Source organism: Cryptomeria japonica, chromosome 11, assembly GCF_030272615.1.
Source record: "Cryptomeria japonica chromosome 11, Sugi_1.0, whole genome shotgun sequence".
Classification (NCBI taxonomy): domain Eukaryota; kingdom Viridiplantae; phylum Streptophyta; class Pinopsida; order Cupressales; family Cupressaceae; genus Cryptomeria; species Cryptomeria japonica.
In genome coordinates this window covers 542,256,378-542,274,567 of record NC_081415.1, presented here as the reverse complement: position 1 = coordinate 542,274,567, position 18,190 = coordinate 542,256,378, and the positions used below count along the sequence as shown (strand labels likewise).

General features: G+C 34.8%; 1 protein-coding gene across 3 annotated transcripts in view; it reads right to left on the bottom strand.

Moving 5' to 3' along the window:
• Positions 1 to 304: 304 nt before the first annotated feature.
• LOC131041701 (uncharacterized) overlaps positions 305 to 18,190 on the bottom strand; it is an 82,191-nt gene continuing 64,305 nt past the window's right edge. For all 3 annotated transcript variants that reach the window (XM_057974880.2, XM_057974882.2, XM_057974881.1), the window contains 2 exons: positions 13,698 to 13,858; positions 305 to 1,235 (listed from right to left, as the gene is read on the bottom strand). In XM_057974880.2, coding sequence (XP_057830863.1) covers positions 558 to 1,235; positions 13,698 to 13,858 — 839 coding nt within the window. In that variant the 3' untranslated portion in view covers positions 305 to 557. The remainder of the gene's footprint in view (positions 1,236 to 13,697; positions 13,859 to 18,190) is intronic.

Genomic DNA, 18,190 nt, shown 5'->3' with positions numbered 1-18,190 from the left:
GACATCTCAGTGAATTCCTCAAAGCTCTGAGAAAACGGGGCACGGGGAAAGGACATCCCTCCAAGTCCCTGAGAGATCCAGGGTGCCCCCATGGAACACTGATCATCTAAACCAGCCAATCTATCGTATTGCAATCAAAATGCTTAGGAAGTAAACTACAGCAAGTGCATAAGTGATGACAGTTCAAATAGCACCTTTGCTTAGATTCTTGAAGAAGCGTGGTCAATAAAAATGATACACAAGAGACCACAACATATGGTAGAAACAAAGAACACTACCAACAGTATCTGCATGCATTCTCCAATAACCCATAATTCCCAGATCCTTAAACATTTAAAAAGCACAGTAAATAACCTCAAGACAACATTATTCATAATCCTGTATAATTTGAGGAACTTAGCCCCTCCAATATTAATTGAATCAAACAACTTACAAAGCTCAGCATGCCCATACAGGCACCAAAATTAATGTTCACTGTATGAGTCCTCTCCTGGACATTAGCAGTGAAAATTAAAATGACACTAAAATGGTAAAAATGTCTGTAAGTGGTCAAATTCTTAAACCACTAATTTAAATACGCTAACCACAATCACACTAAAGCTCAGAATGATTCCAAACAGTAGTATCCAGTCCAAAATAGAAAATCTACTGAAGATGTTGCACTGTTGTTTCTTTTGTGCAATTTCTGGAAAAACATTATTTTGATTGTTATTTTGGTACTCCTTTCTCTTCCTTAATAGCATAGATGACAGTGACTTCTTTATAAAGTTTGTATCAACTGAAAGCTTCACAGTTGTCTCACCATCATTTGCAGCATAAAATGACTCACAGGTTTTACTGACTTTCACTTCTTTGTCCATCATATTATGCATGTTTTCAGCTGAAACTGGTATACTGCACATGCAATCTTCACATTTTCCATTAACAACGGGCTCGGCAACCAAACAATCGACAGAAGTTTGTATTGTTTTGCAATCCTTTTCCATGGAGCATGTACAAGACTCCGACTCTGTACAGGACATAACTTCTGCATTTCTACCCTCTGAAACAATGGTTTTTTTTGTAGCTAGATTTGAATTTGAAATACATGGTGTCAGAATTTGATATGGCTTCCCGACTATATTTCCAAAAACAGACCACCTACCAACTGATGCAATTTTCACATCAACAGAAGTTCCAAGCATACTGTCAGGAGCCATAACAAGTACTTGTACATATGATTTGGTATGACCAACCTGGAAAAGGAACAAAAAAATCCATGTTAATAAAACAATATCTTTAATTGCATTCGAAAACTCAACTATTGGTTAAATATTTATTCTCTAGTATTTTGGAGCTTAATATTATATTTAATCTCATTATTGTAACAAAAACAGCTTGATAAGATATTTTAGAATAATGAGATTATTCACATGAAAAAGTTTTATCTTTTTACCAAAAAATTGGGCATATCAAAACTGAAATGTTTTTGAAAGTAAGTTGCACGTGCAAATTGTTATTGTTTTCAAATTATTGATTAGATATTTTTATGAAAGAGAAGAAAAAGAAAAAAAAACGAAATCATGAAGAGATGCAGACAAAACTACATGGAGCAGATTACCTCAATTATTAGAATTCTTGTTTGAATTGAAAACACCTTAATTAACATATGAGTGAAAAACCTATGACTCATAAGCACGAAAGGAAACACTGAAGGTGCAGAAACTCAAATATCAGGCAAAGCTACATTATGATGTTTTCTATGAAAAATATAAATTTTATTTTAGTCTGTTACAGTTTTCTGTTACTGCTTATATTGACATAAATTTGAATCAAACTCTATGCATGGTGAATTATATTATTGTTATTTAATTTAGTTTTAATGTCCACTCACCATGCAAGACATCATAAATCAATCGACATAAGCTTATTTGTGTAATATTCTAACACTAAACTTTCTATAAAGTTGAAGGATCTGTAAATTTCACAGTACAATCCCTTGCAAGGAAGGTGGAATGTGCAATTCCATCTGGGCTAGTACTTCTTTAACATACCCAATCTTCAACACGTACCATACAGAGCATGAGGGGCTTCATTACCTGGATAGATTGCAAGCAAAGGACCTTCCTTTGTGCCTCAACATATTCCATTTGGGGTCATGCACACAATGAATTAAGTACAATTGTTGTGGTAATGATCAAGCAACTAGCTAACAAGAAATGTTTAATCATCTGGCTAAGCTTCCATGTGACATGACTGGTTTTGACTGTCTTTGCAATCAAATGCCAATGCTTCTAGAAAATATGCTAGACTAACGCTCATCCATGTTTATCATCAATCAAGAGAAGGTCATGGGAATTCTGCATTTTTCCTGTATCCGCTCATGGAACGAATCCTGCAAGTGCTGTCTCTGTGAAAACGTGGATATTCGCTTCAATGTTGCAGCTGTGGATTGGTTGGGCTGAAGGATCAGGGAAAGAATACAACAAATGGTGTCACCAAAATTATCAATGACAGGCACCAAAATCGCAATCAATTGTGGACCAGGGGATGCTAAGCAAGGAATGGAGATAGGAAGTGCTGATTTGGATAGAAAGGAAATTGGGAGCATAAATAAAGATTTGCATTTGCATATTTCCGCCCAAAATGAAGAAGTTGATAATGCTGTATCACTGTTCAAATTACTAATGACTCTGGTTAATTGAAAATATTCCACTATCTGGTTCAGAGTCTTCAGGCATTGCATCATCGTTTGCAGATGGTTCAAATGTTCACCAACAAGGCACACATATTGCAATATGCTGAATACTGGAGATGGAGTATTGTGTTGTTAACTTGTTCATAAAAGGCATATCCTAAGGACAATTATCAAATTGAGAATCAACAAATCGGCAACCATTGTTGCACAAACAAGAATCATAGAAAGGTGGCTTTCTAATAAAGGAAAGATCTGATAAAGAAGTATGCAAATCTTCACGTGTTGTGTTGTCAACATCGAAATCATTAGTATCATCTAATAAAACTATATCATCAATGGAATCATCAAGAAATGCACACAATGCCCTCAATATGAAAGGCCATAGAACGTGACAAACAAAGGTGACCATAAACAATGTCACAGAATTGAGCTACTTAGTACACTTGTCTAAACTGGTTTATTGTGGAACTTGTCCCAAAATATATGAATAAAGTCCTTGTTGACTTAAAAGGTATCCATATACATTTACTAGAGCAAAAAATTGTTCCATCTAGTATTATTGCAAGAAAGAACTACAACATTTCACATGCAAATGTCAACACCCACTAAAAACAATATTGAGGTGTGCTTTGTACTATGACAAAAGGAAAGGGACTCAAAATGGCCTTGTCCCAATTTCCCACTTGTGCACCACACATAAAAAGTCACTTTAAAGATCAATGCATTCCCAAATCAATCACTTATACATGCATAATGACACAGATCTTGGATATTTTAGTTTGTAAATCAGTTGTGGAAATTTCTTGGTTACAATGTTATGCAAAAGAAAAGAATAATAGAACAAGAACTTGAAACTACATTGTTGAGGCAAAATAAGAAGTTAAGAACAAACCATGACCACCAGTGTCATGCCCCCGTCATCACACCAATACTCGCACCATCCTTAACTAAATAAAGGAACACCCACACACAGAAAATTGTCTTATTTCTAAGATCACACAATTTTCTGTAATTCAGATCAGACCAAGACAACAGCAAAAAAGAAAGTGACGATTTTATCCCATCAAATTTTAGCTAAGTTGGTGCATACACAGCAGTCTCTATACAGTAAGATAAGGCACATATACATATTTTATTAATGGCTGAGGAACGAATTCATTAAGGCAGTGATTTTATATAATTACAACAGTGATTTGTTATGGTATTAACTGTGGTTGAGGTGCAATTTCATTAAGGAAGCAATTACATATGATTTCAAAAACGATTTGTTAAGTTGGGTTAAAAATAGTTTGAAGGCACACCACTCTTAGGGAGGCTGTGACTGTAGGAAGGGACATAACCCTCTATTACCAATTTAAGGATATATAGAGAAGAACTCCATTTGAAGGAAGGGAATCAAGGATATCGATCAGGATCAGAAATCATTATATATAATCTGCACTGATCAAAGGAGATCGCTTTTGATATAGACGTCAGCATTCAAAATATAGCAGTCCTGTGTCCTAATCATTTTGTGGTATGCAATATAATGATGATATTTGATACATAATCTTTCAATATTTTGTTATAGTTATAGTGAAAGTAGTTAATCTATATAATTATTTATTTATTCAATTGAGTCTCCTATAAATCATCATGAAAGGATTAGAGAGGAACCTCAATAGGGAGAGCAGATACAGGTTCCCCTTCTAAGTAGCCCACCTCATGTTGGATGGACAAGAGTTCCCACCACTTGAGGCCAAGGGGTCAAGTTGACTTGGTCGGATGCTCCACGACCTTGGGCTTAGTTGTGGTGAACATTCTAGGTGCCTTATTATGGAGCCACAAATGGGAGAGCAAATACAGGTTCCCCTTCTAAGTAGCCCACCTCATGTTGGATGGATAAGAGCTCCTACCACTTGGAGCCAAGGGGTCGAGTTCTCTTGGTCGGATGCTCCGTGCCTGTCATGTCCCAGAATTAAATGTACTAAACATGAATATATTTTTATACTACAAATCTTTATTTAATTTCTGACACTGAATATTAAACGCATTTGTTGTGTTAAAAAACAACAATATTTATTTAATCTCTGATTTATGTGAATTATTATTGATTATTAGTGTAAAAATAAATAATCAAAATGATATTCTATTGTAAATGTTAACGATTGATATTAAATATTTTCTTACTTATAACCCATAAGTTATACCGTGCGATATTCTTATAAGAATCACGGCTCTTTTCTTGAATCGTGTCTCTTGAAGTCATCAGGGATTAAGATAAAAATGTTGCGTCCCTCCAAAGGGTCGTGACTCATCCGGCCATGGTTGCACGATATGCTTTATAAGGCTTCGTTGGGCTCCTACATGAGGGGGAGAAGGATTGGAGAGAAAAAAGCTTCCAGACGAGAATTAAAGAATTAAGGAATCGCGCCAGGTAAGTTCCTCTACCATAAGCCTATAACAAGCATTTGGGAATATAAAATATAATCAATATAAGGTATAGAGTCAGTATCGAATGATACGATAAACAGTTAGACTGTAATCATAAACAGATGAATTAATGGATATTACTGCCAATAGATGTATAGACGATGTACGATAATAAATACAGTAAATAACATTTATAGATTTGCATTTTGCATAAAAGTAATGGTATCTGGGTAATTTAGTGGACTAACAATATATGGAGATTAACCAACCATATCAGTCATTATTAAACAGTTATAATACGAGATAAATACAGACTGTTTTTCCCATGTCTGGAAATCTGCTAATAAACCTACAGAAAATTCGCGGCACATCTAATATCAATTATTTGGTATATGTGATCTTAGCGAAATGAAACACATTACAACACAGTATGTAAATCTAATGGATTCATATTCTATCTCCCTGGTATAATAATCGTAAAATTCCATAACGATAATGTAAACACATTATAACGATAGATAATCAATGAATGACAATATAAATATTGTAATATTAATTAACATCTGATCAGCTATAATGAACTGATAGGGGGACAGAGTATGATCGAAAGGATAAGACCCACACCATGTTGTATGACCCGATGGGCACAGCCTGGTCTGGATGGGCAATCGGGTCAAGACTTGGAACCCCAAACTGAGTATGGTTAGGGACGTAAGACCCACACTATGCTAGTAAGACCGGTGGGCATAGCAGGGTCTGGATGGGCAACCCTATCATGATTACAAAACCTATAACATTAAACTGGAACCGCACAACTGTTAATTAAATCATAATTATTTAATATGTGAAGCCATAGGATTCTTAATAATTTGGATCTTTATGTATATTATCAAAATTATTAGATTAAAGGGTAATTGTTTTCTTTCAGTTTACCGACTCTTTGCATTCATTTCAGGATACTGGGTAGGGAACCTTACAGTGCCCTTGGGCTTAGTTGTGACAAACGTTCTGGGTGCCTTATCGTGCTTCTTCTCCAACCCCTATTATGGTTGATTATGGGATATGGAGCTAAAGATGCTTTATTTTCTAAGGTTCAAATAGCTATTACATGCTTTATATAAATAGATTAAGATGATTATTAATACATATGCACTTATATATTGTTGGATCCCTAACCCTTATAGAAATAATTGGTCTTGTGAATTACATTTCAAATGTTGACTATTATTATTGCAAGGTTAGTACCAGAGTTTATGTTGGAAAGGAAATTGCTAATTGGTTAGTTTCTATTTTAAATATTCTATATTTCTTATTTTAATGAACTTGTGATTTTTGGGCAAGATTTAGGATCATCCCAAAAGGGGGCATTACAACCAACATGATGAACATGAAAAAGCACATACTTCAAAACATGACACTCAAAAAGTACTCAATATCTGCAAGAACAAACCCCTAAAAAGTTCACAAAACAAGAAGAAATCAGCAGATATCTAAAAAGACTACAATTTTCAAATACTATCACAATTTCAAAACAGTGATACTACTACGATACTACCATTGCATCGACGTCAAACAATACCAAAGTAAAAGAAAATTGACCTCGATCCAACTCTATATAAGTGAGATAAATCTTGCCAATGTTCAAGTGTCAAATTAAAATGCAATTCCTTGTTGGCAAGGAGGAACTAAGTCAATGATGGCATCACCATGACATGGTGCATACGATGCATTACAATGGCACTAACATGGCATGGCACAAATATGATGTTGAGTGCCACTGACGTGGAAGATGGCATGGACTTGTTTATGTAGCAATGATGTAAATGATTGCTTGTTGTAAAAGAATATTCCTAGAATTAGAATAGGAGGCAACAATAGTCAATGCTAACAACATCAAAGTAACAAAGCTACTTGGGCAACAAGTCTTGCAACATTTTTTTCTAGAAAGGTTTGGGTCTCATGATATGTTATGGACTTGCGAAAAGATGATCTAACAAGCAATGATTCTTATGTTTGTCACTTCTCTGGACACATTAGCAAGCTCAAGTTTGCTTCGGCATGCATTCAAAATAAGCGCCTCCAAAAATATGAGATAACCCACATCCTTCTAGCCTTGATAGCTTAGCCTTTGATTATTCAATTTGAACAAAACAAATGGCTAAACCAATTTTATTAGATCATTCGGATACAATGACAAGCTTAGATTTGCCCCAAAGCTTCTTGAAAAAATTAACATGCAAAATATCCACCAAAGAATGGAACCCTTAATCTCAAAAAAACCACCAAAATTAGAAGAGATGCCTTAGCCTAGTACATCAATTAGCTCTAACATGATGTAAAATTTTAGAATGCCTTCAAAAAAAGGCCTTAAATCTCTCTACCTAGGATGTTGGGAATCAAACTAATTACTACTAGCTCTTTCTATACACAATTGCATAAATTAACAATTGCACATGAACAAAAGTTGATTTTTTCTCATTTCTTTCAATCCAAAAGAAAATGCAGGATGGCATGCCCTCGCTAGGATATATCTCCATTACACCTTATACAAACACATTGCTATATGCATCAGTAATTGGAAAACGGCTTTACTAGAAAAAGCCTTAAATCTCTCTACCTAGGATGTTGGGAATCAAACTAATTACTACTAGCTCTTTCTATACACGATAGCATAAATTAACAATTGCACATGAACAAAAGTTGATTTTTTCTCATTTCTTTCAATCCAAAAGAAAATGCAGGATGGCATGCCCTCGCTAGGATATATCTCCATTGCACCTTATACAAACACATTGCTATGCATCAGTAGGAAAATGGCTTTACTCAAAAAAGGCCTTAAATCTCTCTACCTAGGATGTTGGGAATCAAACTAATTACTACTAGCTCTTTCTATACATGATAGCATAAATTAACAATGCACATGAACAAAAGTTGATTTTTTCTCATTTCTTTCAATCCAAAAGAAAATGCAGGATGGCATGCCCTCGCTAGGATATATCTCCATTACACCTTATACAAACACATTGCTATGCATCAGTAGGAAAACGGCTTTACTCAAAAAAGGCCTTAAATCTCTCTACCTAGGATGTTGGGAATCAAACTAATTACTACTAGCTCTTTCTATACACGATAGCATAAATTAACAATTGCACATGAACAAAAGTTGATTTTTTCTCATTTCTTTCAATCCAAAAGAAAATGCAGGATGGCATGCCCTCGCTAGGATATATCTCCATTGCACCTTATACAAACACATTGCTATGCATCAGTAATTGGAAAACGGCCTTACTAAAAAGACTTCGCCATTTTCTGTCTTCCTAAACTGATTACTACAGACAAACCGATTACTATATATTAAAGTCTTCCTCCTAATCAGAAGTTTCTGAAATAAACAAAATCAGTACCAGGATGTATTCCCAGAGGCCACATGAGATAAAGAGGCACAGGGTCAAATGGAATAAGGCGGTGATCCAAATACAAGCCATTAGGATAGCAACGGGATTAAGGAGGATAGGAATTACATTTGTATTACTAACCCTTCAAGACAGGCGATCAGAATAAGAGTTGATATTAACAATAATGGTTCGATCCTCTTTGGGCAGCGATCTCTTATAGAAACATTAAGGATTACTTAAAGCAAATTAACAACAATGTGAAGGAGCAGTTTAGTCTTGAAAGGAAACTCCTCTTCTCCAGCAGTCACCACCTTGAGAACAGTCATAACCTCTCACCATTTGATAGGAGGGTATAAGAATCCAACAAGCAATCCAGGAAAGGAGAAAAGAGCAGGGGATTTCATAGTACTGAGCATCGAGCAGACAAAGATTATCATTTCAGGTTGCACACACAATAAGCCAGCAACCTACATGTGTACCCAATTCTGGGGAATGATATGTGTATATATGTATTATATGGCCTCATAATTAGCACTGATAGAGGCACAGGGTCAAATGGAATAAGGCGGTGATCCAAATACAAGCCATTAGGATAGTAACGGGATTAAGGAGGATAGGAATTACATTTGTATTACTAACCCTTCAAGACAGGCGATCAGAATAAGAGTTGATATTAACAATAATGGTTCGATCCTCTTTGGGCAGCGATCTCTTATAGAAACATTAAGGATTACTTAAAGCAAATTAACAACAATGTGAAGGAGCAGTTTAGTCTTGAAAGGAAACTCCTCTTCTCCAGCAGTCACCACCTTGAGAACAGTCATAACCTCTCACCATTCGATAGGAGGGTATAAGAATCCAACAAGCAATCCAGGAAAGGAGAAAAGAGCAGGGGATTTCATAGTACTGAGCATCGAGCAGTAAAAGATTATCATTTCAGGTTGCACACACAATAAGCCAGCAACCTACATGTGTACCCAATTCTGGGGAATGATATGTGTATATATGTATTATATGGCCTCATAATTAGCACTGATAATTATTAATCTTACAAATGTTAGATATAATCTTCTACCTTGCTGATATGTATGTAAATGTCAATATCTTTGTTTCTGTCTGTATATGATGTGACACGTATGATAATTCCCTTTAGGAGGAGAGACATAATACATACTAAGGATTGCAAGTAGCTGGGAAGCCATGCTGGTAGAGACACCCCAAGTGGGGCTGGGAGGCCTGATGAAGGTTGTCATCCCATGCTCTTGGGCTGGGTGGAATGACTTGAGGCGCCTTGCATGGTCTCCCAACTGGTGCTCCATAATGATGATGAGACGGCTGGATAGAGTTTCAGAGGGAATTCCACATATACATCTTCGATGTTACAATAGTAAATCTGAATTCTATTTGTACAATATTGGTTTATATGTTTATTTATCTTGTGATACTAACCTGGTTGCAGGTCCTACATCAGGATACTGAGATAACAATTTCCATTTCCAAGCATTATTCAAACCCTAATTGAAGAATTTTAGGGCAGATTAGATTAAGTCCTCGTAGGGGACATTACACATGACATATATATAGCCTCTTGGCTGCATGAGTTATGGTGACAAATATTTGAGAAGAGTCTAATTAACTAAACTAAGAAAGGTTCTAACTCAGCATGAGAGAGGTACAGTGTGAGAACTAGAACCAATAGTGGTAGTTGATTGTCTTGAATCAAGAATGCACACTTTTTTAGCAATCAAGAAAAAAATTAACTCAAGAATGCACATTATTTATTAGCAACCAAGAATAAAATTTATTTTCCCACATAAACTTAAATAAAAGAGGTGAAATGTAAAATATTATATCAACACAACCAAACTACTGGCACATGTGAGAAGTGACCAAGTCTCAATTTTAACTACAATTCCCATTTTTGGCAAAAGATTGGCAAGGTTTGCCATTGCAGTCGATTGCAAATACTATTGCCATTTGATTGATTTAGCTAAAAACAAAATTAGAACAAGTACCTAAAAGGGTAAAAAATAGAATAAGGTTTACAGCAAAAATAAAATAAGGAATAAAAAAAGATAATAATAAACATAAAATCAAAGGTTGCCCGTTGCATAGACACAGATACAAGTATGACTACAGATATAGCAATTTCTCACAACTCCCTAGTATGGATACATAAATCTTCATATGGTTCTAAGGGTGCAATTAGTGGTTGTACTCAATCCAACCATCCCATCTCTCCAAAGAATCTTGATAATGTGGAACTCCAATATAATGAAAATGGTGAAGGCATTTTTTGATATGTGATTCTATATATTTGTTCTACCATCAATGTATTTGTTTTGATTAAAAAATTGTATCTAAATATAATAGAAATTGTGTATCTATATTGCTTCTAAAATATTTTAGACAAACATTTTATGAATACCATAAAAGCGATATAGACACAAATATGTCTGACTGACTTTATAAGTACTTTACGAGCAACATAGACACATAATTGTTATTATATTCCAAAATGTTTATATTTAGATAGAGTTCCATCAATAAAAAGTTAAAAACCAATACATTAACAATAGAACAAATACATAGAATCACATATTGTCAAAAATGTCATCAATATTCCAATGATCTTGGAGTTCAGCATCATCAAGATTCTCCAGAGAGGCAAGATAGTTGGATTGAGTACAACCACCAACTACACTCTCACAACCAAATGAAGATGCACCAAAGGATTCAATTGCTATGTTAGATTGAAAAGTGCCAATTCATTTAAGGATACATCAATGTCACATGTTACTCCCTTCATCAATAGTGATGATGCCATAATTAATTATCTTACAATAATTAAAATTATAATAAGACAAGCAACTATAAATTAACTTTACGATTATACGCTGAATTAACTCTAATAATTTATATTTAGTATTCTAGTTTCTAACAAAACAAGTAATTAAATTCATCCACATTTAACTATATATTAAAAATAAAATAAACTAATTTAAAATTTATTAAAATTCAAATATTAATAAAAATTTATTGTTATAAAAATGAAATCAATAAAAATAATAGTTAACTTTTAATACTAATTTTAAATTACTAGTAATTAAATAAAGTGAAAAACTGCTAAAAATAATAAAAATTTAAACATTTTTTTAAAAAAAGCAATGCCCCCTCCAATTTTATGATAGAATTTGCCTAAAGTTGCACAAATTCCATGTCAAAATATTAAATGAGACAGTGTACATGCACTCCAAGATCTATGAAATACACAATATTTCCAAACATGAAAGATGCGGACTCAATTGCGAGAATATTGAATTTGCAAATATGATTTGCAAATGGAAAGTTGTAGATTCAGTCAAAAGAGCTTGGAGAGCATTCCTTAGAGCTTGGAGTGTTTGTACATCGTCCCATTCAATATTTTAACATGGAATTTGTGCCACTTTAGTGAATGCTTTTATCAAACACACTGAACATTGTAAAAACAACCATGTTAAAAAACATAAAAATGCAAGCAAGCAAAGGGACAGTGGGGATAATGTCAAATGAAAACACACAATAGAGAGAGCAAGGAAAACACATAAAAATGTTTTTTTTAACATTTCACCTAGATACAGCACTTTTCTTTTTAGTGCGGGTAGGCACAATATCCAAGCCATATCCATGTTGTACAAATACTTGTATTCATACTAGGTATGCCAGTATGCATACCAAGGGATGGGGTGGTGTATCCTACAACCTCAGGTGCAAAGTTTAAAAATGAGAGTCTTCAATTAGTTTCCACAAAAATAGAGTTGAAGCAATGAATTTGACAAACTGCTAAATATATAGCAGCAGCGAACAGCTTCCCACACATAGCATGCAGTAATGGATATTACCACTCTAAGATATTAATGATAATGTCATTTCACCCTTAGCAAACTTTGACAAAGGTAGGTGTAGATCAAGGTATTCACAAAGAACGATAAATCATTGATGTGAAAAGGATAAGAGCTTCTATACACATACCATGCAGTAATGGATATTACCACTCTAAGATATTAATGATAATGTCATTTCACCCTTAGCAAACTTTGACAAAGGTAGGTGCAGATCAAGGTATTCACAAAGAACGATAAATCATTGATGTGAAAAGGATAAGAGCTTCTATAGAAGCCAATGTCCAGCACAAGCTGATGGTGACTGCTAGAAATGAGGCCCTCAACTACTGTATCTTGGATAGGATTTTACTGGGGAGAATTACTGCCCATGGAAGTAGGTAGAGGAAATGCAAGAGTATGAACCAGGAGTAAAGGATGCGGTAATGACTTAGGAAGCAGATACAGGTGTTATTTGAAAGGGTAGAAGTATTGAGGCGCAATGCCCTATGATTTTGTGCAATATGTGAAGCCAGTCGCAAATCATTAGGCAACACCAACCTTGAACAATGGAATGTTATCCCACATGCAAGATAACAAATTGAATCAAGACACACTCGTTGCATGCAAATTAACCATTTCAGTAAAGTGACAATGTAAAACAAATTCCGAAAAGGAGTGGCAGAGAAAAGTATTGAATTGTTAAGAAACTCCAAGAGGCCAGTCACAATTAGAAAAATGGTAAGGATGGATTCAGTCTGTCCATGAAACGGCTAGAAAGAAATTGGAGAGTTATAGATAAAGATGAATGTTATCATGAGAAAAGAGAACTATAAACATTTGCCAGGCATGTCTAAAGCCAATGAAGCGAGGATGTACTTGACTCCGTTGACACCAGCAGTATCAGACTGAAAAAACAAATTGTAGCAAGACATGAGTTATAAATTTCAAACTAAGGCATTGTTCACTGAAAATCACATTAGGAGTTTTAACTTTCCTATTAAATGATTATATATGTTGTGGACCATTTCAATTGTATCAATAAACATTAATCACACTATATAAAGAATGAAGAAATATGTTCTCAGAATAAGACAATTATTGAAAAAATGTATCTTGAAGCACCATCTTGTAAGTCATTTTCCCAGTACCAATACCAGTGTTTGACATCAGTTGAGACACATTTAAGAAACAGCTTTATACAAAAAAAATTTAAAAATAACCAATTTGAAAAAACTGCTAAATATCAACTGCCAACAGAAAACCAAGAGCAGATTTTATATGCCTGCTGCACTCCAACACTACCATTTGTGTTGAAATAATGCATGCTTATAAATTAAACATTGTACATACCAAATGGATACCATCAGCAGCAGTATCTGTTATCCATATTCTCTCTATTCGACCTTCCATGCCAGTATATGGCATAAACGACTCAAAAATAGTTGTTAACTCACGGCTTCGCCTCTTTACCTCAGAACTATTGACCTTTTTCATTCTAGCAGCAGGTGTTCCTAAAAATGAGAATATTAAAACATCAGTAATATCATAGGGCACAAGATTATTGATAATGAAAACTACGACATCAAATATGTTTAATGTTAAAACAAGATATTTCAATTGCTTCTAAACATCATCAAATATGTTTAGTGTTAAAAAAGATATTTCAATTGCTTCTAAGAAAAACATCCTCATCAAGAAATCTAATGCATTTAGCAATCTAATTTTTTTTTCAGTATGTATGTGCGAGTCTGCATCTCTGTGTGTGCGCATGTGTGTGTGTGTGTGTTTTGATGTATGCACATTCAAAAAATTTCAAGTTCAGTTATACTTAACATCAAAATTTAAGTTAATAAATTCAAATAGCGTATCAAATTTTATAATAACATGGTTGATCAATGGTAACAGTATAGCACCACTAAAAATTAAAACTGAAATTTTGACTCTTTGCCAATGACAATGTAACAACAATAAATAATTAAGACACAATTGCTCAAATTCAAAGCTTTTGATGAACCTAACAATACAGAAAAACATACAGTATCAACTACAATTATGCCTCATTTGTGTTATCAATGCCAAAGATCTCTCTAAACATGGGTCATGTTGTTTATCAAGCTATGGCTCATCCAATGGAGTTATCCAATGGAACTCCAACCAATCTCAGCTACTACTCTTTAATTTATCTAACATCTTTAAGATCAACATCCCAACATGCAGCTAGAGTTTATCAATAGTTAGCAGTACCAATCCCGAATTCTCAAGGCACTATTAAGTGTGAACTGCAACTAGTTTTTTCTGCTCATATAAAGGTAATCCTATTCATCTTGATCAAGTGGATGAAGCTATAAATGAACCAATTCCTCTCTACAATAGAAGAACTACCAACCTATGATGGCTGGTTGCCTTAGCTCTAATGTATACTTCCAATGTCATTTTTACCATCCCATAGGATCTTTTTGTGCAAGAGTGATCCTATCCACCTTAGCCTCTGATTTGCTGAATGTACCCCAAAGATTGACAATTGAATCTATTGCCCCCAAATCTAGTTCCATTCTCAATGCTATACATCTTCCCAAGGGCCTTCATAAACCCTAATTTACCTCGGCATCATCAAAAGGAAGACTTCTATCAAGTCTATTTGCCTATAGTGGTACGCACCCATGTGTTAACACTTGCCTTGTCCTAATGTTCTATGATTGGAATAATGTTTGTATTGATTTGATTATTATATGATGTAAATTCAGGATGGTTATATGCCTTACCAAATTAGACATCCTCATTGGTCATTATATGTTGCTTTGGCTATGATCTTTGTTGTTAGATTTGATGATTGGCCTTAAGCGTGTGCAGGATGTATGTACATGTGTTTGACTTAGGAGGATAAGGAGTTGAAGGACATGGTTTCACTTGACCATCTCCTTTGGCCTAGTCTGTGTAATCAAGTAAGTGACCCCATGACTCTTGGGATATGTTCCATTGTTAACACATCCTATTCAATTGTGAATATCTAGTTTGCCAGTTATCCAAAAAATTGTGATTTAGGATCCCTACCGTTTGAAATATGTGAAGTTGCATGCTTTCCTTGTGCATTGTTTATTCATGAAATGCATGTCAATTTCCTTTCGTGTTTCAGAATAATTTAACATTTTTTTTAGAATTGGATTATGCAATTTGGTTTAGTATGGGTTAAAGGGGTTTAATTAATTGTGTGAGCTAATGTAAAATGTAGTACATTGAATTTAAATTTGGAGCATAGTTTAACAGGGTAAATTGCATTAATCATTTTTTGTAATGCTTCAAGTTCCTAAAAATGATGTAATGCTAGTATTGGGTAGATTTATGATTTTTTGATCACCATTCTTCTTTTCTCATTACAATACTCTTATAGATGAAGAGACCCCTATAGAAGAGTAAGGACCTATGGATGGTACCAGCAATATTTAGTACATGAAATCATCACTGGCATGACTCGATTGGTTCAACGGTGAGTAGGCTTTCTATTCTAGGGTGGTTTTCTTTGCACCTATAATGGTGCAAAAGTAACCCTGCAAAGGGAAGAACTATGTTCCCTTGAGAGCCAATTTCACAACATACATTCAGATATCTCCAACTAGTGAAACTGGTGAAGATATCTGATTAGAGTAATGGAAAGAGCAAACGATAGAGAGTCTTTGGTCTGAATCTAATCGTCTGGTCAAGGATGCCAACACAGCGCACAAACGTCTACGTGGTGCACTATAGTCTCGTACGGACCGCTAACAGAAAACTTAGAAAACAGAGAAAACCCAACCCTATGTTTCAGAGAACCTGTGAAACCTAGGAGTTAGAAATTTAATAGCAAATATAGAAATAAAAGAATAAAATAAAGAACAAGATTTAAGGGATTGAATGAGAGGAACAAAATCAATAAATACAGCAAACCTTCATGCGGTTGAATGCCTTCAAGAAACATGCACACATACAAAAGAAGAAAAATGTTTGGGGCTATTTGGAGACTTTCCTCAATCAAGTCCCTGTTTTTGTGTTTCCACCTCCACAACAACAAGATAGATAGATAAATATGTAAATAGAAAGATAATGATTTGACAGATAAGGGACGTGATGAATCCCCAAGATGCTCAAAGACAAGATAACTAAAAAAAGATATTACTAGATAGGCTTGAAAAAGTCAAGATAGCTACGAAGATCATTGTGAGATCTTGAGAGTGCTGTAGCAAATTAGAGATATTGTAGCAAGCAAGAGAGAGAGAGAGAAAGGAAAGCCCCAAAGAATGAGAGATATTTCTTGAGAGAACCAAGAGCAATTGTATGGATTGAAAGGATGGATTTAAAAGAGAGCTGAGGAGGAAAAAAAGAGGGCTGTTGAACCGTTTAGAAGATTTTGAGCCGTTTCCACCAACCAAGATAGGTGACAAGTGTCGAAATGCACAGAACCGGCATTTGAACATTAAGACATCGCGGGACAAATGCACAGCACGCAAATGTCCACGCAGCGCGCTAGTGCCTAGATGAATCATGCTCAAAAACGACTAGTGACAAGAGAAACATGCAACTTATGCAAAACAAAAGTTGAAGGATAGTTGTTGAAAAGGTGGCTTGAGCATCCTGACAGGGTAAAGGCCGATGCAAGGGCTGAAATAAGCCTACTTAGATGCTAGGAGAATGGACACTAAAGTGGACACAAGATTTTAGGTGAACTTGCAAAGGGGGTATGCAATTTTCGACTATACAGTGCCAAGTCCATTAACTAAGTGCATTTGGAGTAGATCCCCACTACAGATAGGGGCCTAACCTATCGATAGGACTCAACCACTATAACTATAATTTGGCAGGCCAGGCCCTACTAATAGTGTATTAAATATGGTTGCCTTCATTAAAATTATTAAGCTAAACAAATCATCAATTATTTGAAAAAGACACTAGAAAATTAGTAATATTCTTTGATCACTTCAAGAATTTTATTTAAAAGCAAATACGAAGAAAGGTTTTTACTTTGGAAAATTAGAAATTTTTATTGGAAACAAAAAAGAAAATTAATACGGGACATCCCCTGCTGGCTTGCCATTCCAGAAATGTTTTGAAGCTTCAGCAATGTCATCCTTGTAAATGTTGTTCAATTTACAATTCAATATGCAAGATGTATTCTAATTTTATTCTTTATATCTATGTATTATCTATCTCTATTATAATTATGACTATCTTCTTTGTTTGGCAGGTAAGAGGAGTATTTGTCGATTTCAATATCCTCTTCACAAACACCAAATGATATATATATATATATGAGGGGAGAATCAAGCAGTGCCTTGACCGGTCATGTCTTATGGACATGACAGATCAAGACACTACTTGATCGCACCCCTTGATATATGTTATCAACCGGTGTTTTAATTATTTACCAGCCTGATATTAATTGGGGTTCACGTAACATTATGTATATGCCAATCGGTATTAACGATGGTGTTTGGCATGGCATATTAACCAATAGTAATCGGTGTCTATGTTAACCGACACCGATCACTAACTAAAGGTTGTATACATTAAATGGTGCATACTATGCCACCCGATAGCAACTCGATAATCATTATTTCATTTGCTGGGAACACATCCGATATAGATTGGGATAGATGGTTAACCTGATAACTATCGTTGACCACCTTTGTGCCATGCTATAATATGATTATCGATATTGATATAAATGAGGAATGATTATCAAATAAAATAGCTTGAAGTTTTCTTAATAGTTTAATCGATAGGATAAATGATTGAATGAGAGACTTCATTTATCTCTCATTCAATCATTTATCTTACCGTAGCTACCATGCATTAACAATCCTTGTCCCCAA